The 25,535-nt window shown below is 48.3% G+C and overlaps 1 protein-coding gene across 1 annotated transcript in view; it reads right to left on the bottom strand.

Moving 5' to 3' along the window:
* The window catches only part of LOC144946673 (lysophosphatidylcholine acyltransferase 1-like), a 71,309-nt gene extending 49,059 nt beyond the window's left edge, over positions 1–22,250 (bottom strand). Inside the window, exons 1-2 of the mRNA XM_078875751.1 lie at positions 21,888–22,250; positions 14,475–14,617 (exon numbers count right to left, since the gene is read on the bottom strand). Coding sequence (XP_078731877.1) covers positions 14,475–14,617; positions 21,888–22,061 — 317 coding nt within the window. The 5' untranslated portion in view covers positions 22,062–22,250. The remainder of the gene's footprint in view (positions 1–14,474; positions 14,618–21,887) is intronic.
* Between the last annotated feature and the right edge of the window lie 3,285 nt (positions 22,251–25,535).

Here is a 25,535-nt window from a genome sequence, read left to right as displayed (position 1 = left end):
AATAGAGACAGATCCAAGACTTAAATAGAGACAGATCCAAGACTTAAAAAGAGATAGATCCAAGACTTAAATAGAGATAGATCCAAGACTTAAATAGAGATAGATCCAAGGACATGCATACAGGCACGTGACAAACTGCATCTATGGATGCGATAAACATGCCGACTGCTGCTATACAGTGTTCTGAGATGAGGTTCCATTCCAATGCTAAATACATCCACATTGCGTTGTATTCCTCGTCATAGAGATCCATAAACTCACACAGAGACCCATGGATTCACAGAGACACCCATACCTACATGGAGACCCATAGACTCGCACAAATACCTACGACTGACTGCGTCTCCCAACAAAATACCCATCGTTTCATATTAGCCATTTGAAACACGGTTGCATTTGAGCTCGGCATACATACATATGTTCTATTGTATTGACCGAGTGAGATACACAGCCTCCCACAGCGGCCCATAGACTTACATAAAGACACAGACTCATACGGATACCTGACTTCACCGCTATTTCGATTCACATTGTATTGCGCGAACTCACATTGAGATCCACAGACTCGCATCGAGACTTCCTCGACAAAACAAAGAGCCAACCGTTTCATATACAGCGTCTGAAAACTAGACAGCATTTAGAGGCTAAATAAAACGACGCTGATTGCATTGACAGCCGCATAACATATACAGCCTCACGCAGAGGCTCACTGATTCACGCGGAGACCTCTCGACTTAAACAAAGGACCGCCCCCCACATAGACACATAGAATCGCGTACAGGCCGATGACCAAAAGTCGCCCCCTATAAAATAAACATCCCCGAAGAGCACTCGCACGTGGGTGCTGTGCAAATCCGCAATGCCTTGCGAACCGTTGCTTTGCAGGATGCAAAACACCCGTTCTGTTGCCGGAAAGGGCAAAGCCTATTTCTCCTATTTGTTTTCACCACTGTGATACTGACAAACAAAGGTCCCACAGATATCACTGCTCAACCCGAGCTAGTGATGCTTTGACAGTTGCATCGCCACTTGGGCCGTTCACCTTTTGGCGCTCTCTGGCCTAACACCGGTGGTGAGGCAAGGCCATAGAGAAGGCTGTCTCTTGGTGTAGGCCAATCAGTTGTAGGCCAATCAATTGGCTGCTGCAGCTCCTTACTATTAAAATTTCCCTCCCTTTTTTCTTTTTAAAACATAATAAAATAATTATTATACTAATAGGGTGTTTCCCCTTTTTTCTGGCAACAAAACTGACACCTTTTGCAAGGAATCATGCTTACATTAACCACAATACTTGCAGTCAAATGCAAACAAAAAACAATACTCTGATAATTTATGCATTGTCTTTGAAACTGATTGGTCCACACCAGAGACAGCTTTCTTTAGAGCCTAGTCTCATATGGTGTTCGACCAGATGACGCCAAAAGGCGCACAGTTCAAAGACAACGCTATTAGTATATTTTGGTACTGGCAAAGGAGGCCCCAAAATAATTATTTAATTATGGTTTATTTTTATTCTTTTATTATTTCCCTTCTACGTGACTTTACCGAAAGAACCAAGAAGATGAATCCCTGCAGTCACGAAAGCTTTAAATCGAAATTTCCCTCCCTTTATTACTGCTAATCCTACTTCCTCCCTTTATTACTGCTAATCCTACATAATACACGAGCATAATGACTTTGACCCCCCCCCCCCCACCACCACCTACACATTTCACAAGTAGTGACTAATCCCAGATCTGCATTTACCATAAATATGCTAAATTCCTCTGTTGATATGTAAATTCCTTTGTCAAGGCGCCCTTCCTCCTCTAACCCCTGCTTAAATATACGCTGCCAAGCTTGGTGGTGTTCATTCGGACGCTGTCTTTCCGACAGACCTGTTCTTCAACTGAGGACGGCTGCTTGCGTTGTGGCCGAAACGTCGTGAGAATTGTATTTTATTATGTTTAATTTTTCTTATTTGCCTTCCACGTGACTTTACCGAAAGAACCAAGAAGAAGAAGAAAATGCATACATTACACTGTGTAACAATTTGTTCCTGGGTAGTAAGTGTTATTTCCTAATTGCCCATGCCTCAAAAGCATATAAAATGGCTATTATTCCACACAATCTTTGCTTTTGTGACCAGGACAGTGATATTTAGAAATTCACATATTTTCCAGAACATTCCAGAGAGATTCAGTGCTGAGTAAACTTGGAGTAACTTCTAGAACATTCTAGAACCTTCCAGTAATATAAATAGTAGTATAATACAGGGGCCTTAAGCCCACCAGTTCAGTTTAGTTCCAGCTGCCTAAGTGGATACAAATCTGCATTTTTCTGAGATGGCATCGAGAGGCTGCAAGCATCCGGCAGACGCATTTTGCGATGTCTGCGGCCAATTTTCTCAAGACAAGAGCGAAAAAGTACTCTGTGGAAGCATCTGCTAAGATGTGCGAGGCCTGCAAGGCATATTTCGGCATGCCGAAATATGTGCGAGGAGTGGTGGTCGTGGTCACTTATGCCTCCACCGAAGATGAACATCAGTAGAGGGATGCAGGCAAGGCCGATGAGACAGATGCCTTCGATGACCTCCTGTTATAGGTGCTAGCTAAAGTGACCCCTCAGAATAGAGTCATCATGTTGGGTGACTTTAATGGTCTGGAGTAATTGGAAGGCATGGGCCAGATCAGCTCAATAACAATGGTAGAAGGCTGCTCTACTTGTGTGCAGCCAATGGGCTTGTAATTACCAACACGCTGTTCGGCACATCCGCACATCATGGATGCACGCTGTTCTGGCATCGGCACATCCACACATCATGGATGCACGCCGGGTCCAAGTAAGAACATCTGCTGGACTATATAGTGAAGGAACAGCGGATGCGGGCCCATGTCCTTGACACCAGGGCCTACCGTGGAGCTGATCTGCCCACTGACCATCGACTTGTCATCTGTAAGATGCGTCTGCCATTCTTCCACTCCGGTGGTGGGTGTACACCCAGGACCCCATTCAAACCCATAGTGGCCTAGTTTCAGCTTGCTGATTAAAGTTGAAAGCGAGAACTTCATCATCGCTTGCAGCTGGAGTTGGCATCGTCCCCCACTCCTCCTGATGTCGAGGGGAATTGGGCGAGGTTTGGGAATGGCTCATGCAGCTGCAATGGCTGCGTTAGGTACACGGTCCAGACCTCCCCAGAGACCCTGGCTGACGGAGGAGGTGTTCAGGCTGTCTGATAAAAAGCGACAGGCCCACTCTCATCGTCTGTACCAGAGGAATTTCCATCTGGTACAGATACAATGGGAGGCTGATCGATGCCCAGGTGTGGTAAAGGGATGGCTCCCTATTGGTCTACCATGTTACGTATGCCGATGATCTGGTAATTCCTGCTCACTCAGAGGAGGGTTTGGAGGCGCTGCTGCTGAAACTGGAGCGTGCCACTAAAAGGTGGGGACTTACCATCAGCCCAACCAAAACTAAGCACCTGCCTGGGTATTTTGTACCATCAGACACTCGACCCCCAGAACTCTCAATTGGTGATGGGGCAGTTGAGGGGAGAGTGGAAAGTTTCCCATACCTGGGCAGTGTACTCATGACCAGCTCCGGTTTGACAGCAGAGGTCTCACTCCAAATCAGTCGAGCGGCATTATCTTTTCATTGGTTGCGTAACGCTGTTCGGAAGTTAACTGGTCTGTCGCTCCACACGAAGCTTCAGGTCTTCTCGGCCACAGGCATGTCCTTCCTTCTCTATGCTTGCAAAACATGGACCCCCGTAATGAAACATCTTCACCGGTTAGAAACATTTAGGCTGGCCTGCCTACTATCCATCAAGGGTTTAACCTGCAGGCTGGATTGTGTGAGGAGCTCACAAGTCCTTGAAAGATCTGGACAAAGTCCCATCGGTGAGTACAGGAGGACGTGGAGCTGAGTGGACTTGCCGATGACTGGTACCAGCGGTGTCAAGATCGGCCTCTGTGGAGGAGGCTCGTGAAGGACGCTACTGGGCAGTTGGAGGCAGTCGCCCTCCAACAACAACGGAGGGCAGAGGAGCGACGCTCAAAACAAAGAACGTAGCACCGGGCGGCTAAAACACAGCAAGTTGGCACAGTAGGGGGCACAGGTGGTGCATCGGCCGGTCATCTCAGTCAGTCAACCCATGGCACCTGGGTCTGCCCCTTGACCTCCTGCCAACGGGTGTTCAACACTTCACGTGGCATCAATGTGCACATCACCTGGCACAAACGCTGTGGTGATGTCACGCCATTTAGTGGCGAATGGCGGTTGTTGTTGTGTGTAGTTTTATGGGAGCGGTAGTATAGCGGTTAGCGTGCTGCACTACGAACCCAGCAACCCGACTTCGAATCCCGCTCACGGCCAACACACCAGTGACGGTAATCTGAAACGGTCCTGGGCATCCCCTAGGTCGACTCGGCAAAAATTGGTACCTGGTGCGGTGTATAGTAGACATCGCCACTGGGGAGACAAAGGCGGCCGGGCGTGGCGTTGGCCACCCACCCCCTTCGTGTGCCGTGCCGGCCTTCAGAAATGCTCGCTGATAGCACTTGCCCCAACAGTCTGTTAAAGTCTTAATTTTAGAACTTTCGTGACTGCAGGAATTATTATTTGTTTCTTTCGGTTAAGTCACGTCTAAAGATAAAATAATAAATTAAATTAAATAATAGAATACGACGTTTCGATTGCAACACAAGCAATCATCATCAGGTATAATGAAATAGCGACATAAAATCTAACCAGAAAACTATAGACAGACATATTAGCAGACAGATATCACCAAGATACATAGCGAGAGCAACACAGGTAACAGAGAGGGGTGATCTCTGCCTGTGTCCTCTCTTTAGATTGTTCACACTTAAATTCTAACTTAGCAATCTTTGAAATACGTAATCAACCAGGCTATGCGTTAATTGTGTGTTGACCGACCCTCTGTGTTGTATTACATTACATTTCGATATTTTACTAGGTTATTTAATTTTAGTGTGTCCTTCTCCTGATTTTCAGGCTTGCTTGCCGTGCCATCGCATTCGCAGCACCACGTCTGTTGACCACTCATTGATATGCTAATTTTTTCTCTAACCCTCCTCCCTCTCTCTGCTTCCGCCCCCCCCCTCTGTCTATTTAAGGCCACCACACAGAGACGATCACCCCTCTCTGTTACCTGTGTTGCTCTCGCTATGTATCTTGGTGATATCTGTCTGCTAATATGTCTGTCTATAGTTTTCTGGTTAGATTTTATGTCGCTATTTCATTATACCTGATGATGATTGCTTGTGTTGCAATCGAAACGTCGTATTCTATTATTTAATTTAATTTATTATTTTATCTTTAGACGTGACTTAACCGAAAGAAACAAATAATAAGTCTGTTAAAGGCTATACGGAGTATTTTTGTCTTTGTGTAATTTTAACATTTTGGGAGTGGTGGCGCAGTGGTTAGGGCATTTACCCTACAAACATGAGTGGAGTGGCCTGCGTTGGAATCCCGGCCACGGCTAATGTCAGTGCCTACACGTGTGTGGCTTCATCTCCACGGCTTAACCACAAGCACACCGCTTGCATCCAAAGTCAGTGATCCGCATCTCACGCGGGAACAGCGGTGCTGCCCATCTTCCGTTTACAGCCCTGACCAATGGTGGAAATTCCTCATTCCTATGACGGGGCCGAGTCTATCCACCACAAAGTTGGTACTTGACTTAAAGCTTTCGTGACTGCAGGAATTCACATCCTTGGGTCTTTCGGTAAAGTCACGTAGAAAGGTTGAAATCATTTATTTTCTTTGAACCTATCTACGTGATATTCTTGGGTTTTGTCGGTAAAGTCACGTAGGTAAAAAAATTTAATTAATAAAAGTAAAATAAAATAAAAATCACGACGTTTCGGAGGCAACACAAGCTTCCGTTGCCTTCGAAATGCAAGCTTCCGTTGCCTCCGAAACGTCGTGATTTTTATTTTACTTTTATTAATTTAAATTTTTTACCTACGTGACTTTACCGAAAACACCCAAGAAAATGAATCCTTGCAGTCACGAAAGCTTCAAATCTAGAACAATATACGTGACTTTACCGAAAGACCCAGGAATATAAAGTTGGTCCTCATCCTATCGACCCCGGAGGGAACGACGATGGTACGAGTCAACCCGTCCACAGCCACCCAGGATGTGATCCCACAACCTTCAGACTTGCGAGCCCCTGGGCCCTGCTGCCGAGCCAATCGGCCGGTGACTTTAATCTCGAGCACGCTTCCACGCGCGCGTCGCGAGCGTAAGAATGCATTTCAATTGATGAGCCGATTCATCGTCACATCCTAGCTCTCATGCATAAATAATCACACCGCACACGTACGGCTCTTTTGTGTCAACGCACGCACGAATGAGGGTGTACCGCCCTCCCCCACCACCTCCCGCCCCACCATCCGCCCCCGTAGCGCGAGTAGTGGGGGTTCTTTGAACATACTTCACCGCAATGGTCACTGCGGGTGGGTGAAAACTGGGCAAGGGAAGGGCGCACACATTCGGGAGCATGGGAGTGCAGTACAACAATGGATTTGGCTTCATTCCCCCCTTGCCAGCCACAACTTATCCATGAAAGCCACGCACTGAAATTATGTAAGACAAGATGATTACTAGGATCCATGTCTTAATGGGGAGGGTCTTTCCCTCCTAACATCAGGCAATTCACCAGCATTGGCTTTAGCGCGGCTGACTCTGCCTACGAGACACTGAACGTCCCCCGCTCCCAAGCACTGTCGCGCAGATTCTCAAACAGCGCGGCTGCACCGGGACGATGCCGTTAGGGACCCTCCGCCAATCGTGTCCTCATGCACGCATGCGTGCAAAGACAAAGATTCACCGTATAGCCTCGACAGACTGTTGGGGAAAGTGCTGTTAGCGAGCAGCACCGATGAAGGCCGGCACACGAGGGGGTGGGTGGCCAGCACCACGCCCGACTGCCTTCGTCTCCCCCAGTGGCGATGTTTACACACCGCACCGGCTACTCATTTGAGGCTGAGTAGAACTAGGGGAGGGCCAGCACAAGTTCAGACAGTTGTCACTAGAGTTGGCCGTGAGCGGGAATCGAACTCGGGTCGCCGGGTACCGTAGCGCAGCGGCGCTCACTGCTTCCACACTACCGCTGCGTGCGCACACACGCAAGTACACGCGCACGTACACGCACGTACGCGCACGTACACGCACGTACGCGCACGTACGCGCACGCCAAGCCCATCTCAAGGAGCAAGGGCCCCCGAGAAGAACGTGCGATGGACATTTCAGGGCCCCTGACCTTAAACAACACGGGGCGAGAACAGCCTCTGGAATGTGGCCGAACGTGTATTGTACAAGAGCGCGAATTTTACACGGCGCAAGACCAACGATTCCCCAACTCCACAACCCGCCAAGGGGTTTGATTTATTATTTCTTGCCGTGTTTTTTTTCCTTTCCACCCACCACGATCCACGGCAGACGAAAAGGAGATGAACGAGGTGGGTCGGCGGTGCCGCGTGCGATTTGAGAGATGTCTTCATCAATCGCCGGAAGAGGCTAAAGGTCAACCAGGGAGGGCATCTCACGATGGAATCGATCGGGAGGTTAAAATGGAATATCACGAGCGTGCCGCACGCGTCGAGATCGTGCGTGTGAGAATCGATCTTTTCTTTTTACGATTTAAGCCAGCGTTATGCAAATCGCGAATGCTAATGTCGCATCCAAGATTAATTACAGCCCTTTGTCAATCCGCTGGGGGATGAAGGTTTCCAACATGCCCTTGTCGGTCCTGGGCTGGGCGGGGTGGGGGGGGCAGGGAGTGGGCAAGGGGGAAGACATCTTGTTTGACCATACTTCACCACGCTGGTCAGCTCGGATTGGTGAAAGTGGGGTGCAGGACAATGGTATCGAAGTCAGGTGACCAGACCGAACCAGGCAGCCAGTGTTCTATTTAAAGGATTGAAACTATTTTGTATTTTACCAGGATAGGCTCACCGAGCTATACGGCTCTTTATCAGAAGCGACCTGCCCCACAAATGATAGCTCAACGAAGCGGCTCATCATGGTGACAAGCCACGTCATTGAGCCGGAGGACCCAGAGAAAAATCCACGCAACCACAAGGAGAGACATTCAAACTCCAAATATACAGCAGGCGTCAGGGTTGGGATCAAACCCACGGCCTCCTGTGTAATAGGCGACGAAGTTAACATCCCGCCACCGTGGCTCCCCGGCTAAGACGGCTAACAACAGTGGCGGGCGAAATCTTTCCCCGTTCCCACCACCCACCCCAACATCCCCCCCCCCTCACCCTCCGCCACCAGCTCCCAGTCACCAACCGGCCATGCCCAGTTTGGTGAAGTTTGGTCTGGCAACCCGCATGACCGTCAAGGCGTGGGGTGAGGCCTTCCTCCGGCAGTGGCTTGGAAAAGGGAGCAAGCGGTGACTTGGTACGGTGAATTGGTACGGTGAATTGGTACGGTGACGCAGCCCCCAGCGGTGACGCGGCGCTCGCTCGCTGCAGAGGAGCGCGGTTCGAATTCCGGCGACCGCCCCGGTCAATATTACCGTGGTGCGTGTTAACCGAAAACAATACTTACTTCTACTACCACGAGCCATCCGCCGCACGGTGGACGTTACACATCCCGCGACGTCATTCGCAAGAGTCGTGCAATTTGTGCGTCGTGGGCCAAATTTCGTCCAAATTTGAAACAGTTACACCGCAAGAAATTCGTCGATTTTCATTACACGTAGGAATCATCACTCTTCACCGTGAAAACTTGGTGAGAGTTATGAGACTCACTCAAGCGCAATGATAATATTAAAGGAAAGTATGATATTCATTACCAAAGATTGTTTTTTTATCGAGGGTGCTTATTAAGGGGACCCTGTAACACCCTTATGAAGTGTACATGAAACGAAAAAAAAATGTACGTTGTGTTTTCCGCAAAATAAACACTTTAATATTTTGACGTTGGAGAGACGGACGGATGTATAAAGGAGAGCTATTGTCTGCTTATCGGTTTCATTCTCAAGAGTGGTTCTCCGTGTGACGTTGCCATGGCCCTAATCACGGCATCGGAATTACCCGCAGTTAAGTCGTAAACTGAGAGCGACTGCCTCTACCTGGCCATGATGATCCCCCGCGTTTCTATGCAGTGTGCCCCGAAGCACAAATAATAATAATTCGCTTCTGTGACCGATTGCCACCAAAGGGTTAAAGTTCACTGGCAAAAAAAAAAAGTTTGCACTTAAAGAATAACCGCAGCGTAAGACACAATCGCTCTGGACACGATAACTCAGCCTGGGAATGGTTAACCAACCCCCCTTTTACTATTTTCTGCAATGCGTTGCGAAATCCCTTCCAGTTCGTTTTTATTAAGGGACGGTCCACACGAGGTACGCTTTGTAACAATTCGCCTAACCTCGTAAATTCCGAATATTTACGGTTCGCGGCGGCAAAGATTCAACGGTGAAAGGCGCAGCCCTGCAAGTGCTTTGGCTGACCTGACTGCTGGCCAATAACAGCTGCGATTATTCATGAACTTGTCCTGGGGCCTTCCCCTAGGTCGACTCAGCACTAAATGAGTAGCTTGTGCAGCGTGTGTGTGCAAACATTTGCACTGGGGAGATAAAGGCAGCCGGGCGTGGTGCTGGCCACCCACCCCCTCGTGCACCACGCCAGCGTTCAGAGGTGCTCGCTAACAGCACTTGACCCAACAGCCTGTTTAAGGCTATAGGAGGGGGGGGGATCTTTATCTTTGTCTTTAATATCATTGTGTGTGTTCATGTAAACATTCAAGATGCGCTTAACTGACACTCCAGGTCAGGACATTTCTCTTCCTCAATCTCTCTCTCACTCCTGGACTTTCGAACATTCTCTCATCTTCAATAGCTCACTATGGAACACGATTTTTGTTCCTGGGTAGTAAGTGTTATTTTCTCATTGGTTATGCCTCAAACGTATAGAAAATGGCTATTATTCCCTAAAAACGTTGCTTTTGTAACCAGGACTTTATGTGAAGGAATGACACAAATGCACACCACGTTATCTCTTTGAAAATATGTACATTTCAAAATATCAGTGTCCTGGTCACAAAAGCAAAGTTTGTGGGGAATAATCGCCATTTTCTGTACTTTTGAGGCATAAGCAATAAGAAAATAATACTGACAACCCAGGAACAAAAAAAACATTTATTGTTACACAGTGTATATCCTCGTCACCCAGCTCAATTCAAACAACTCGTCGCCTGCTTTGCATAACACTAGAGTTACGAGGTTATGGCGAGCCGCTGAGATATAAGAATTAAAATATGAATTCATTGCATTATCTGTGGCGTGCCCTATCCCTTGAAATCAGACACTGCCTCAACAACTCATTCATTACGCTGCAGGCACAGAGCTGTATCCGCTCACCTCCGTAGCACGCCACCGTATTCACTTGAAAGCGCGTGGCATTTGAAGTTAAGTGGAGTTAAATTTGTTTAAGCAGGTGAAAACGCAAGCGATCAGGTTAGCAACCTGGGTCACCCACATCTCATCATCGGGTCGATAAAATATTGAATTTGACTGGGCGACTATTGAATGCACAATCGAGCACGAGCGTAGAACATTAACAGGCTGATGCGCACACCTCCTTCACGAACGGGAAATTAAAGAGACAAGCCACAGTAGTGTGACTGTGGCCATGCGACCCAAAGTATGGACCACAGAGCAGAGGTCGCAAACGGGTTTTGATTCCTTACCTGAACTCGTACCCGGCCGCACCAGGGTCGCAAATGGGTACCTGTACCCGGCCGTACCCGTACCCTACCCGTACCCGGCCGGGTATGGGTAGGGTACGGGTATCGGGTACCTGATTGCGACCTCTGGGATGAAGCCATGTTGCAGGCACGGGTGGGTTGATTCTAGGAACTTGAATTGTGAGAAGAGACAAGACGTTGGGAAATGAGTGACAAATAGTTACTCACCAGTGACTCACGGCCTACCCGTACCCGGCCGCACCAGGGTCGTAAACGGGGACCCGTACCCGGCCGGGTACGGGTAGCCGGGTATCGGGGTAGGGTACGGGTATCGGGTACCCGGTTGCGACCTCTGCCACAGAGTAACACGCACAGTGGTCTGCGCTCCTTCAACAGAGTAGTAGGAGGAACAGCAAAACGACAACAACTCTCTCTAGGCTCCTCTAAGGAAAGCTGTCTCGGGTGTGGACCAATCAACTTCAAGGACAGTGCATATCATCATTATCAGAGTTGTTTCTTTTTGTTTGAATTTTGACTGCTTGTGTTGCGGTTATTGCAAACATGATCCCTTGTATAAAGGTGTCAGTTTTGTACCAGTTGAAAGGGTAAAAACCTACTACTACGACAACTCTCTCTCTCTGCTGAAGCCCTCTCACCGTGGGTGGCTAGCAAACCTCGACATTGTGATTTAGCTCCTGAACATATTGCCACACGCTAGAATATAATACTGTAGTCGGTGGTTCAGAGCCCGGTCAGGAAACAAATTAATTGGTGATAGTGCATCGGAAGTGGTGCACAATGCATAAATAACAAAAAACGAATTCGTCAATAACACTGCGGCCTTAAATAATACATGTATAAATGAGGCTAGATCTTATCTGGAACATAACCGCGTCCCTAATCGATAGGATGGCTTTGATGAGGAGCGTGATAGGCCGTGGCCTTCCGAGAGGATGTCAATGGATGAACGGCAGCTTTGAACCTCTCCAGCAAAAGCGACATCACCGCCGTGGCTGTCGTTACTTCCGTTTTAAGGTCCTTGCGAAAATGTCACGACCACCACCATTATCATTATTAGCCATAATCAATCCACTGGTGGATGAAGGCCTCTCCAAACCCTGGCCATTTCACCAACAACCCTACGATGCTAGGAACCAGGCCTGCACCTCCACGGGAGTGCATTTCAACACTCCGTCTCCCGGAACAACTTCATCGATTCACAAAACGGGATTGTTTTCCCGTCAACGGCCACCGCTTGGATCGCGTGCAGTCGTTTCAACATTAGTGACAGCATCCCACTTACAGCTCCCTGTAATTTACAAGTAATCCTTCAGGTTAAGGCTCATCTCCGCTTAAAACTCATCCGCCACTTGGTAAATGCCTTCCTTTGATGACGTGTAAAAGGCTTCACGCAATTTTCCGCCGTGGGATGTGTCCATATTTTTGTTAAATAAATATTTCACATAACAAAGCAAAGCGGATACCAGGCAAACATGCGTGGCTCTAAGAATGGTGCGGGCAAGGAAGGGAACAGGTGCACACGCCGTACAAATCGCTGCGTTCACTTTGACATTTCTTATTTCACATATATTTGTTTATTATCTCGGGTTACATTGCGTCCGTGCTTCCGGCTTCGTTTCAGCAAACAGGGAAAAAAAAAATATGTCCAGTCCAAACTTCCTGCGGCTATGGTCGGAAGACATCGCCGCCGTGCGTTACGAAAATTCCTTGGAAGTTGACGTTGTAGAACTACTCCTGAGGTCCACTTTAAAAAAAACACAGAAGGGGCCTGCCCCTATAAAACTGTTCATTCACGTGACTGCTGCCCCATACTTCCCCCAGGGACTCATTGGTAAAAAAGGCCCCAAAGTCCTCCCTGTGGCTGCCCTGGGACTTATTGAAGGGCTCCATCACCCAGAGAATGCCCTGGGGGACTCGCTGGTGCCCCCAGGGCCATCGCAGCTGTTGTTGTTGGAAAATGAAGCGAATTTAACCCCCATGAAGCCTGGAGACCTGAATGGAGTTCAAAAGAACTCACAAACCCCTGGGTTTTATCTTCTACGAAGCTCGTGGTCCACACTAAACCGCATCTGCACAAACCATGGCAGACGCGGATACCTAATGCACCAATGGAAAGTAAAAAAACTCTCCATCAGCGTGCGACTGCGGTGTTCCGGAACAGACCGACAACGTATAATGACGCAATGCCCCGATCCACAGATACGAAGGAGACACCACGGCGATGATACACTCCGTTCCTCCTGACGCCGGTTATCTGGCTTCGCCACCTGAACGTGAAATTGCAGTCCTTGCTCCGCATCTTACATCAGCCACACGAAAGAAGCAGTTTGTGTTGTCGTTGGGCACCCGGTTGCTCCATGCCGCGCGGGGCAACCACCTCTCTCCCGTGTTTCTCAACAGTCGTGCACTTCCCCCGACATCCGTTCTACTCTCAGTTTTGTGGTTTGTTTCGATTTAGAGCTTTCGTGACTGCAGGGATTCATATTCTTGTTTTTTAGGTAAATTCGCGTAGAAGGGAAACAATAAAATAATAAAAATATAAAAAATTAAATTCTCAGGACGTTTCGACTGCAACACAAGCAATCATCATCAGGTGTGAAATCCACAGCAAGAGAATTTTATTTAATATTTGAATTATTTTATTATTTCCCTTCTACGTGACTTTACCGAAAGAACCAATAATATTCGTCTTTATTCATTTACATTCTCTACATCGACGCGTATGATTATTTTGAGTCTTGATTTCAAGCTTTCGTGACTGCAGGGATTCATCTTCTTGGTTCTTTCGGTAAAGTCACGTAGAAGGGAGATAATAATACAATTATACAATTTTATTATGTTTTATTTTAATTATTTTATTATCTCCCTTCTACGTGCCTTTACCGAAAGAACCAAGAAGATGGTGGTTTGTTTGTTTGTTGCTATAAAGGATCTCTCAGATCGCATTGGCCCCCTACGCCACCCGGGCGACATGTAAGAAGCCCTTTTTCCACTGGCGCACGCGAGCCGAACCAGAGCAGGTGCCCTCGCGGTATACGTGGTGTCGCCGCCGGCTATTTTGCCGGGCCGAGACAAAACCAAAACGCGTAGTGCTGGACTCACAAAGACGGCACCACCAGCGTCGCCACTCGCTCACCGCGTGCCGCTATTAGCATGGTTGGCTACGTACGGTGCAAAAGAAGTTTAACAAAGACAAGACAAGATCCCCTGTATATCCCTTAACAGACTGTTTGGGCAATTGCTGTTAGCGAGCACCTATGAAGGCCGAAACGGCACACGAGGGGGTGGGTTGCCAGGACCACGCCTGGCCGCCTTTGTCTCCCCAGTGGCGATGTTTACACACTGCACAAGGTATTAATTTGAGGCCGAGTCGACCTAGGGGAGGCCCAGGACCGTTTCAGATAATCATCACTGGTGTTGACCGTGAGCGGGAATCGAACTCGGCACGCCGGGTTCGTAGCGCAGCGCGCTAACCGCTACACCACCGCTCCCCGCAATTAGCCTAGTTTGGCTACGTACGCTGCAAAAGAAGTCCGACATCAATATTTAGAAACACGTCACCACCACATCGCCCCCTACACGCGTCGCTCGCCGCGCGTGACGCCACCGGCACGGCACGGCACACGGCTTCCGCAGTGGAAAAAAAACCCGCCGGGCCGGCGTGTCCCGGTCCGCGCCGGGCCGGCCCGGCACTCGGCACTCGGCACTCGGCACTCGGCACTCGGCAAGGCACTCACTTGAGCCACCGCGGGAAGGGCTGGTCGGCGTTGGCTTTGGTGCGCCACAGGCTGGCCGCGAAGGCGAAGGGCCAGGCAAGCAGCATCATGAACGCGGCGAGCAGCAGCCGGATGGGGAAGAGCGTCACCGACATGAGGCCGATCTGTCTCGTCACACACACACAAAGACAACCGTTCCCCCCATAGAGCCTTCACAGACTGTTGGGGCGAGTGCTGTTACCGGAGCGCCGATTAAGGCCGGCAGGGCACGGGGGGGGGGGGGGGGTGGGTGGGACAGCACCACGCCCGGCCGTCTTTGTCTCCCCAGTAGCGATGTTTTTTTTTATACACCGCAGCACATACTTATTTGAGGCTGAGTCAACCTAGGGGAGGCCTTAGACAAGTTCAGATAATCAACAATCGTCTTGGCCGTGAGCGGGAATCAAAATTGGATCACGGGGTTCATAGGGCAATGCGCTAATCACGACCCTGCCGCTGACGTGTCTCACACACACACATACGCACGGACACACGCACGCTCGCGGACGCACACACGCGCACATACACACACACACACAAAGACAAAGATCCCCCGTATAGCCTTAACGGACTGTAGGGGCAAGTGTTGTTAGCGAGCACCTAACGGTACACGAGGGGGTGGGTGGTCAGCACCACGCCCGACCACCTTTGTCTCCCCAGTGGCGATGTTGACACACCGCACCAGGTACTCATTTGAGGCTGAATCGACCTAGGGGAGGCCCAGGACCGGTTCAGATAATCGTCACTGGTGTTGGCCGTGAGCGGGAATCGAACCCGGATTGCCGGGTTCATAGCGCAGCATGCTAACCGCTGCACTACCGCTTCCCATACACACACACACGTCCACACGCACCAGGGGGGCAGAGGTCACGACGCGCCACAAGTGCCCGCGAGGACATCGGCAACAACGTTACGGCCGCTTAACGGCCATCAGGGCTGTTTTACCAAGCAACCGACTCTTTGTAGAAGCAAATATAGCTGTAAATAAATCATTTGAAGTTTCAACTTCTAAGCTTTCCTTTTACTAACGGCTCACAGGGCATTTTGTTACCACGTAAATGGGGGTGGAAATGGAAATGAAATGGAATTCGTCGTGCAGTCCATGTTTACTGGCACCCACTCAAGACACGCACTCACTCACCTCCGATTAACACGGTAGGCTACGTATGGTGCAAAAGAAGTTCCACATAAATACATATACACAAAGACAAAGATCCCCTGTATAGCCTTTAATGGACAGCATACGAAGGGATGGGTAGCCAGCACCACGTCCGGCCGCCCTTGTCCCCCCCGTGCTAATGTTTAATACACCGCACCAGGTACTAATTTGCGGTCGAGTCGACCTAGGAGAGGCCCAGGACCGCTTGAGATAATCGTCACTGGTGTTGGCCATGAGCGGAATCAAACTCGGGTCGCCAGGTTCATAGCGCAGCGCGCTAACCACTGAACACGCTCACACACTCCCAGCCTGAATAATAATATTTATTTATAAATACAGTGATGTTGCGTAGATTTGTACTGACCACAGTTTTCGCACGGGGACACGGAAAACCGCAACGAGTGAGGAGGAAGGCAGCCAGAACCGGCGTTACCAACAATTGCCCAAGCTCTGGCATCCTGCATTAAGATGCCCGGCCATCACCGAAACATTCGTGCCTCCGGCGGATTCAATGAGAGGCCTTCGAACCAGCAGTGGCATGAGCAAGCGAGGTTGGCAGGGCTGCACCTTTATCACATCGAACAGACGGAATCAGGTGCGATGCAGAGGTCGCAAACAGGTTTTGATTCCCTACCCGTACCCTACCCGAAATGAGTGACAAACGGCTACTCACCAGTGACTCACGGCCTACCCGTACCCGGCCGCACCAGGGTCGCAAACGGCTACCCGTACCCGGCCGGGTACGGGTAGCCGGGTATCGGGTAGGGTACGGGTATCGGGTACCCGGTTGCGACCTCTGGTGCGATGTCTGGGTCTGGACGCGCGCGCATCGCGTCTCCGCGTCATCGCTCGCAGGACGCACAGTCGTCGACGCCGCCGCACTCAACGCTCGAACCCACGCTGGACTCCTCTCGCGCCGTTACGTAGCCAAGCGTCGTGCTAGTCGGAGGTGCGACGATTCGAGCTTGGCCACGCGTGCCGGCCGTACTGCAACGCCTGGAACTGCGGCGCGTTGGATGTGCTGACACCGCGCTCATTCATTCATTCATTCGCACCGAGGCATGCGCCGCGACAAGGAAGTAAATCATGGAAGAGCAATTCGGTAAAAACGCGCAACTCTATTAATAGCCACGAGTACAGTAAATTAATCAAACGTGCTGAAACGGCAACTGCTCTGGGAAAACCGATAATCTTTCACGTGCAAATGTCTGTGAATTAATTAATTACCAGCAATGGCACCGGGGAAAAAAACGGACGTCGTAAGTTTGCATTATGTAAAGTCATCGTTGGCCATTGTCTATCCACTGCTGGACGAATGCCCTCCCCACGCTGTCACCATCACTCACGGTTCACTGCTGCTGCCATCCCATCTTCGCTCCCAGCACATGAGCCGATGTCATTGCTCCATCTACCCGGCGGTCGTCCTCTTGGCACTCCATTCTGTGCTCTGGCTGCTGTTCCGTCACCAGTCTCGCCCATCGGCCATCGTCCCATTCAGCGGAAGATTAGGCCAAAGTAGTCTCCATCTGGAGCTCCCTCTGGGGGACAGAACCTTACGCCGGCAGCGGCGTGCGCCACACATTGCGAGGGCTGCTCCTTTATCCTCACACCCATGTCGATACAAATGCATTACATGGCTATACGCACGCCAGCGCAAGCCACAATGGAAATTAGGGCATCGTGAATACAACGCCCTGCCCTGCAGCGAACAACTACAACTGTCTGTATTCCAGTCGGCACGGACAATACCGTGTTGATGGTAAGGCCAACAACGGTACTGCTCGTGTGCTTGGCAAGAATTCACGGTGGCATCGTTCATAGGTCTCAAGAGAAAACACCCGGTGAGGCCCGGTGGCTCTGCAAGCCGGCGCAAAACTCACAAATTACTTTTGATGTTCAAGTTGGTGATGTTGATTTATTGCGAAACACGTGTTTGTCATTCTGTGGATGACTTTGGGAACTGGAAGACGCACAAGGACGACCGAACAAGGTAGTATGTAAAGAAATGTACGTCGAAAATAAATTGGCGTTTTCCAAAATAAAAGTGCGTGCTTGCAATTGCACGGTGAGAGAGCATTCCACGAATCAGAGAACTAGAGATGCCGGTCTAAGACACAATATTGACTGTAAAGAAAAGTAAGTGGGCTTGGGCAGAACCCGTTTTGGCTAGAAGGGGCGTTGGCCGTGGTGGTCTAGACTAAACTCGAACTAAACTATTTTATTTACCAGGTAAAGTCCACTGAGCCGTAGGTTCCTACCAGTATAATTAATATACAGTTGTATAATGACACACGAGTACAATAATAACAATCATTGTATAATGCGCATTCCATCCTAGCTTGGGTGCCACGCTAACAAAATCAACGATCACCAAAAGAGCGCAACGTCGACCCCGGGAGTGCTGAGCAGTTGGGAGCCAAGGGTTGGTGGATTGCGCAGACATCCTTCATATTCACAGACTCAATGCGATAGGAGCGAGGAGGTGGCCAGGGCATTGCATTACAGAACATGGGCTCCTTAACTCATCTGTGTAAGCGTTGGAGTGTTTATGTCCTCTCATATTTGTGGTCGGTTTTTCTGGATACTCCAGTTTCATCACACGCACACACACAGACACAAACGCTCCTTAGAATGGAATTGGCCAGACATGGGGTTTCATTAGATAAATGACTAATATTTAAAACAAAATTATAGATGGGACGATGAATCAATTAACTTTATTAATCAACTGAATATTGCAATCGACCACTTATTTAGTGGTCGGTCACTAGGGCCCCTTTAAAAATATCTGCCAACCTTCCTGACTATCGAAAGGCAGGAAACCCCTTAAAAGCCACGTATGGTGTGGCACAGCTAAAGATGTTGATGACATTACCAAGCCATGCCCGTCACCTCCCGTCCAGCGGCACACGAGGAACGGCAGTAAGATTTCCACCCCGCCAACCCCCAAACTATATTTCATGTTATCCGATTTGGCCAGTAATGGAACGATAATCGGTTGAGTAATCGATTACTTAAGCAATCGGATTAGACCAGATCAAAAAAATATTCACTTGCACACAGCCAAAGAGCGAGCGTGCTGCCAAAGGGTTTAGTAACACGAATCATCCTTCGAGGATATCGGGCAACTCTTGACGGCATCAACACAATGTACACCTCGTTAATTTGTCTGTTGCGATGGCTTTCATCATCATTAACGGATTCGAATTACACTGCGGCAGGAGCAGTTGGAGTTACTATATTAAAACTGCATTAAGATAACGCTTGGCTTCCACTTGAGCCTTAATTGCCTAACTCTAGTTAATCATTAACACTGCAACACAACCCGGTGCAGATAAAAGCGTTTAAGTTTACAACCTCCTTGACAGCCGTAGAGATAAGGACCATTTCACTCTCTGCAGATGCCTTCCTACACATTCATCATCACCATCATCATCAGCCATGGCCAATCCACTGCTGGATGAAGGCCTCACCCCCCCCAAAGCTGTTGCCACCTCCCAACGACCCTGCGATGGCAGCAAATCCATCACGTGAAATGATCTCCTCCGCCAGTGGACGTACTTCTCGGACCGCGTTGCGCTCCTTGACTGCCGCTCCGTAACCGTTCTCTGCCCCTTGTCCATCATCCCGTCTAGGCGTGACGCGTCCTGCCCACGGCCGCTCCTCACTTTGCTTGTTAGTTTGTGTGATGGCATCGTGAACCTGTGAAAGTTCTCTGATCCCGCGTGTTCCTCTTACTGCCTCGAAATTTAATGGCCAGACGTCGCGGCCTCTCTACCAAGCTCTTTTTAGTTTTAGCGCTTTTAAATATTTGTTCCGCATTTTTCGTTAAGGACCCACGTTTCTGGGAGCCATATGTCATGTGCACACTGCAAGTGCCAATATGAACAACGAATTATTGGACTTCTGGAGCGAGTAATGTAAAAATTCAACACTCATAACTGCACACATCTGCGCCGTATTTGACGTGTACATTGCACCTCCGATTAAGCACGGTTGGCTACGTACGGTTTGAAAGAAGTTCAACACACGTACATCTTTTGTAAACCTCTTTGTTCAAATCACTGCGAAATGGAAAACTAAAAAAACGGATCAATGTGCGACTGTGGTCACCCAGAACAGACCACGGGACGTCTAACGTCTCAATACCCAGTTCACGCACACACGAAGGAGGCATCATCGTCATTGTCAACACACTCCTACGGAGGGAGCTGGTAGGAACGTTGGGTTGCTAGGTCAATGGCCAGGGTCAACGGCGGCGTGGTGTATTCCGCAAATATGGCCGACTGTGAGGGCGGGCACAAGCCGGCGTGAGTAGGTGAAACGTTGAGTTTTATAAGGGCACCACGGGGTGACCAGCTCCCCCCCACCCAGCCCACCCCTCCCACTCTCCACCCAGCCCCACCCTCCCCACCCAGCCCCTCCCCACCCAGCCCCACCCTCCCCCTCCCCACCCAGCCCCACCCACCCCCTCCCTCCCCACCCAGCCCCTCCCTGCACGACGGACGGACGGACACAATAATCCCCTGTGGGCTGGTGTAACCAGGAGGTTCCTACCAGTATAACAGCGATGCTCTGCTACTCCCCATGGACTGATCTGGCTCCACCAACTTCATGTAAAACAACAGCTGTTGCTCACCATCATCAACATCATCCAAAAAGAGCCCAAATGCACCCGACGCTGTCAGATCTCGAGAAGCTAAGCAAGGGTTGAGCCTGCACAGTGCTCGAATGGGCTACCAGTGTGCGTACAACAGGTGCTATCCAGGGCAGTGCGGAAAATATCCATTGTTGAACTGCACTTCTACGCTCCCACATCTATGCTTGCCACCTTCGCCAAAACCTGACTGACCGGTGGTGTGGTGAAGCATGGCCAGGTGTCTATGAAGTATACCAGGTATCGATTTAAAGCTTTCGTGACTGCAGGGATTCATCTTCTTGGTGCTTTCGGTAAAGTCACGTAGAATGGAAATAATAAAATAATAAAAATAAAACATAATAAAATAATTCTCACGACGTTTCGGCCACAACGCAAGCAGCCGTCCTCAGGTGAAGAACAGGTCTGTCGGAAAGACAGCGTCTGAATGTTTAATTTATTTTTATTATTTTATGATTTCCCTTCTACGTGACTTTACCGAAATAACCAAGAAGATATAACCAGGTGTCTATGAAGTTTGGCCAGGTGTCTATCAAAGGCTGGGTGAAGGCCCTCCGCTTAAACCGTGCTGATCGTGAGTGCAGTTTGACCATACTTCACCACGCTGGTCGACGCGGCGAGGAAAGCGACGAAAGCCTCCCAAGTTATGATTTAATCCCGGAATTCATTTCGGCTGCAACTAAACTGTACTGCACACAAACGCAAGCCCATCCATGCAATATCCAGGCTCAAACCCGCTTAGCTTCTGAGATCTGAAGGCGATCATATACACAACTATAATGAGTGTCGCATTATAATTACACATTTTATTTTACATATGATGACTTAAACTGTGGCGTAAATCGAAATTGTATTTTAAACGGACTGTATGATTTATTGTACGCTAGATATAAATTGTATTAAACTGTAAACTACAACTGCGCAATTAGGATTATATTACGAACCCTAAATTGAACTGAATTATATAACACAAATTGTGTTTAATATTTAATTACAAACACAATTTTTTTTACCTACTGCATAAAATATTTATTACGTTAAATTGCAAATACCTAAATCTCTGACAGCACAACTGTATCCATTTCAATAAAAAATATATATTTTTAATTACATACAAAAGAGATAAAGCTTCAAAAGACAAAACACAAATTATCAACAGGTAGGGTAAGTAAAACTAAATCAAACTACATTTAATTTCTACAGGTAAACACAAATAACGATGAACAGAACCATATATACAGATTGTTCGCCTTGTGATATTATTAAACAAAATAATAGTGTACATAATCTAAATTATGTTACTGTTCATGCAAATCGCACAATGTGATGCATTTTTTTTTGTAAATCTGAATAACATCGCAAATAAATATAACACAAAACCGTAAGGACATTTCAACAGCAAAAAAAAATCCCAATTTTGTAAATTAAACAAAATAGACAAACCACCAAATTACACACCACCAACACCAACACGTAGAGTGAACGGATGTCTACCCGGGCGAACGAAAACGCCACGCGTGAACAAATCACAAAACAAAATAAATAAAACAAAAAAAATTACAATCCACTATGAGCTTACGCATATCTTGTCCGCGCGACTGAATTGGATGACGTGCTCGAAGGGGTGGAGGTCGGGACACCGGCTCTCGGATAGCGGCTCCGCGGGGTTGGGCGCGCCGTCCTCGGTAGGTGCCCCAGGGCCGACCGTAGGGCCTACCCCATCTCGGCCTCGGTGTCTCGGCGTCGCCTCCATGCGGGAAGATCAACGGATCCCGAGGAGTTGGTGGTGGGGTGGGGGGGGGGACAATGATTGCTTCAGCTGTTGATGCTTTTGCTGGTGGCCGTTGAGGCTGCGCGTCTTGGTCGTTTGTTGATTTGTTTCGAGATTAAAATTTTTGTTGGTTCCCTCTCACAAACCCCGGCGAGGTTCTGAGACCCCCGCGGTCCGGGTCGCGCACTGCGCATGCGCGCGGGGGGTGGGTGGGGAGGGTTTGCACCGAAGCCGGCGTGCTTAAACGTAGCACGATATTCAACGCAGCGCGCGTTACAATACGTACAACGCACAAGCGCGACGAAATCCCAATTAATAACGAGTCGCGAAGCGAACGAAAAATAGGCAAAGTCGCAGGTCCTGCAATTCCCTACTCGTTGGTTGAAGGGGGCCTTCCACCAGGGGGAGCACCAGAGGCAATTTCGTTCACTCCCTTGACAGGCGTCTTGGATTACACTGGTCAACAAAAAAATAAAATAAAATTCTGGCCTGGACTTTTGCAGCTGTTTAGACTAATTTCAGGGTGCTGATTCCAAATCTGATCTCAGATTTGCTCTATCACATCTCGTTGTTATGCTATCGACATACCCCATTTTCATTGATTTTACCCGAAATTAACTCTGTCACTTATGATTGCAAGTTGTTGCGAGTCAGTGACTGCTTTAGTGTTAAAATATGGTGCTGTATTTTTAGGATAGTGTGTTTATAATATAATTTTATGTAGATATCCACATTTATTTAATATTTTTCTTCTGCAGTTTTTATTTGAAATGCAATATTTGATATCTCAAAAACCTGATGTGATAGACAAAAACTGATGCCAGATTTGGAATCAGCACCCCAAAATTACCTTAGGACCGTTGGAATACCTTATGCCAGAAAAAAGTGTGTTGACCAGTGTTATTGTTACCCACCACATTTCACCTGCTGTGCGTTGTCACACTGCTGGGTGGACGAGTGTGTGTCACCACTGTGGAGGAGGCTCATGAAGGACGCTACTGGGCAGTTGGAGGCAGTCGCCCTCCAACAACAACGGAGGGCGGAGGAGCGACGCTCACAACAACGAGCGGAGCGCCGGGTGGCTAAAGCACAGCAAGTTGGTACAGTAGGGGGCACAGGTGGTGCATCAGCCAGTCATCTCGGTCATCTCGGTCAGTCGACCCGTGGCACCTGCTGGGTCTGCCCCGTGACCTCCTGCCAGCGGGCGTTCGACACTTCACGTGGCCTCAAGGTGCACTTGGCCTGGCACAAGCGTCGTGGTGACGTCACCGCCACTTAGTGGCGAATGGCGGTTGTTGTTGTCACCATTGTGAATGGAACCGGCCACGCGGCGGCGCGTTGATATTGTTCCAGCTGCGTGTGACAGGCTGCGGCATGGACACCGTGCAGGTGAACGTCTTGAGTGTGCACGGGGAGGACGCGGCTGCAACGCCACCCAAAATAAGTTGAAAATAATATTCCTCGGGTCTTTCGGCAAAGTCCACGTGGATCTACGTGAATTCATGCAGTCGCGAAAGCTTTAAGTTTAAGATTTAAGTTGAAAAGCGGCACGCTAAGGGGCCGTCCATAAATGACGTCACGCACCTAGGTGGGGGGGGGGGGTCAGATTTTTGTGACGATGTGTGACGAGGAGGGGGGGGGTCGAGAAATGTGACGTCACATCAAAATGCGCAACTTTAAATAAATATAGAATTTACACCACTGGAACCTCATTAGCCAGTAAAAAATATGATAATTTTTTTTTTACCCTTCTATCTGGCAACAAAACTGACACCTTTTTTACAACTTCAAGGACAGTGCATACATTATCAGAGTTATGTTTTTTGTTTGCATTATGACTGCAGGTATTGTGGTCTATGCAAACATGACTCCTTGTAAAAAAGGTGTCAGTTTTGTTGCCAGATAAATGGGTAAAAAACCAATTATCAAATATAGAATTGTTCTAACAACACTAATTGTTATAACAACACTCCTACAATATCAGAGTGCAGCGCCGCATTAAATACGCACTACAATGACAATAGTTTAAAGCGATTTGAAGCATTTTTATTATCAAAATGGAAATATAGTTTTCGGGAGGGGGGGGGCAGAGCTTTGTGACGTCATATTTGAGGGGGGGGGTCTGACTTTTTGTGACGCCGTGTGACGAGGGGGAGGTCCAAAATCGTCCAAAATCGCGTGACGTCATTTATGGACTGCCCCTAAATCATACGGGCACTTTGAACAACCGGCACTCTTTATCTCAACCGCTGTCACGTGATGTGCAATTTTTATAATTGCTGTAAAGCGCCTTGGAATAAGGCGCTATATTCATCTACAGTATATGAGATAAGATACGATATATATTTTGTAAGTTTTGCTGGCTGGCTGGATGAACGGTCACGTTACCCCAATAGCTACGACTGCATTAAGTAAATAGTCAGTTTAAAACGTAGGCTTTCGCGACCAATATCATCCATAATAGAGGTTTTTTTTGTGGGTTAGATCGCGATCTAACAGGAACAACACCCTCTATTAAGGTAAATAGTCGTTTGACAATTTAAACAATATATTTTTTCAATGTAATTCTCCCCATGCCCCGCGGTGTTAAGTGCAGTATCTTACTCTTTTCCACTCTATATCTCTGGCCTCTTCTTGTATGTGCTCTGAAAAAGGGCCATTCACCGAAGCGTCACCTATTATGTATTTCTTTTTAAGACCACACCTTGAGTATTAATGGCAAATGTGTCAGTTTTGTGGTGAACCTAAATGTTGTTATTTTACTGCCCAATGCATGACTCTCGGCGATTTAGATGACTCTACAGAAAGAAAATTAATAATCGTGATGGCTCTTTAGTTAACATTTAGTTGCATTTTTAGAGTCGTTTTTATTTCTATACGAAACAGTCTGCATCAGCAGCAGGCCATGCTTTCCCACCTGATGACGGACGCTTGTTTTGCGCCCGAAACGTCGTCATTTAATTTAGTTGTTTTCATTTATTTCTATATATTGTTGGTGCACGGTGATCAGCGAAGATGTGTTAAGAGTTGTGTGCATATTCAACTTCTTTCACACCGTACGTAGCCAACCGTGCTAATTAGAGGTGTGGGGGGAAGGGCATCAAAACTAAATACAAAAATCAGTTCTCAAGAAATGAGTTGCCAATCTAGATGATGATTTATAAGTGCATAGCTCCAGCGGCTTCCTAACATCTGAAGAGCGTTCCAGACGGCCGCAGAAGCGCATCTGAAAGCGACACGCGATGCGGTGACCACCGCCTTTGTTCGACGGCGAGCAGCCAAAAGCCGCTGCTTGCGAGGTTGAGCGGATCCATCTTCTTGGTTCTTTCGGTAAAATCACGTAGAAGGGAAATAATAAAATAATAAAAATAAAACAATAAAAATAAAACATGATAAAATAATTCTCACGACGTTTCGGCCATAGGTGAAGAGGACGGCTGCTTGCGTTGTGGCCGA

Source organism: Lampetra fluviatilis, chromosome 42 (genome assembly GCF_964198595.1).
Source record: "Lampetra fluviatilis chromosome 42, kcLamFluv1.1, whole genome shotgun sequence".
NCBI classification, from domain to species: domain Eukaryota; kingdom Metazoa; phylum Chordata; class Hyperoartia; order Petromyzontiformes; family Petromyzontidae; genus Lampetra; species Lampetra fluviatilis.
The sequence above is the reverse complement of the archived record's forward strand: the minus strand, read 5'-3'. Positions and strand labels throughout refer to the sequence as shown.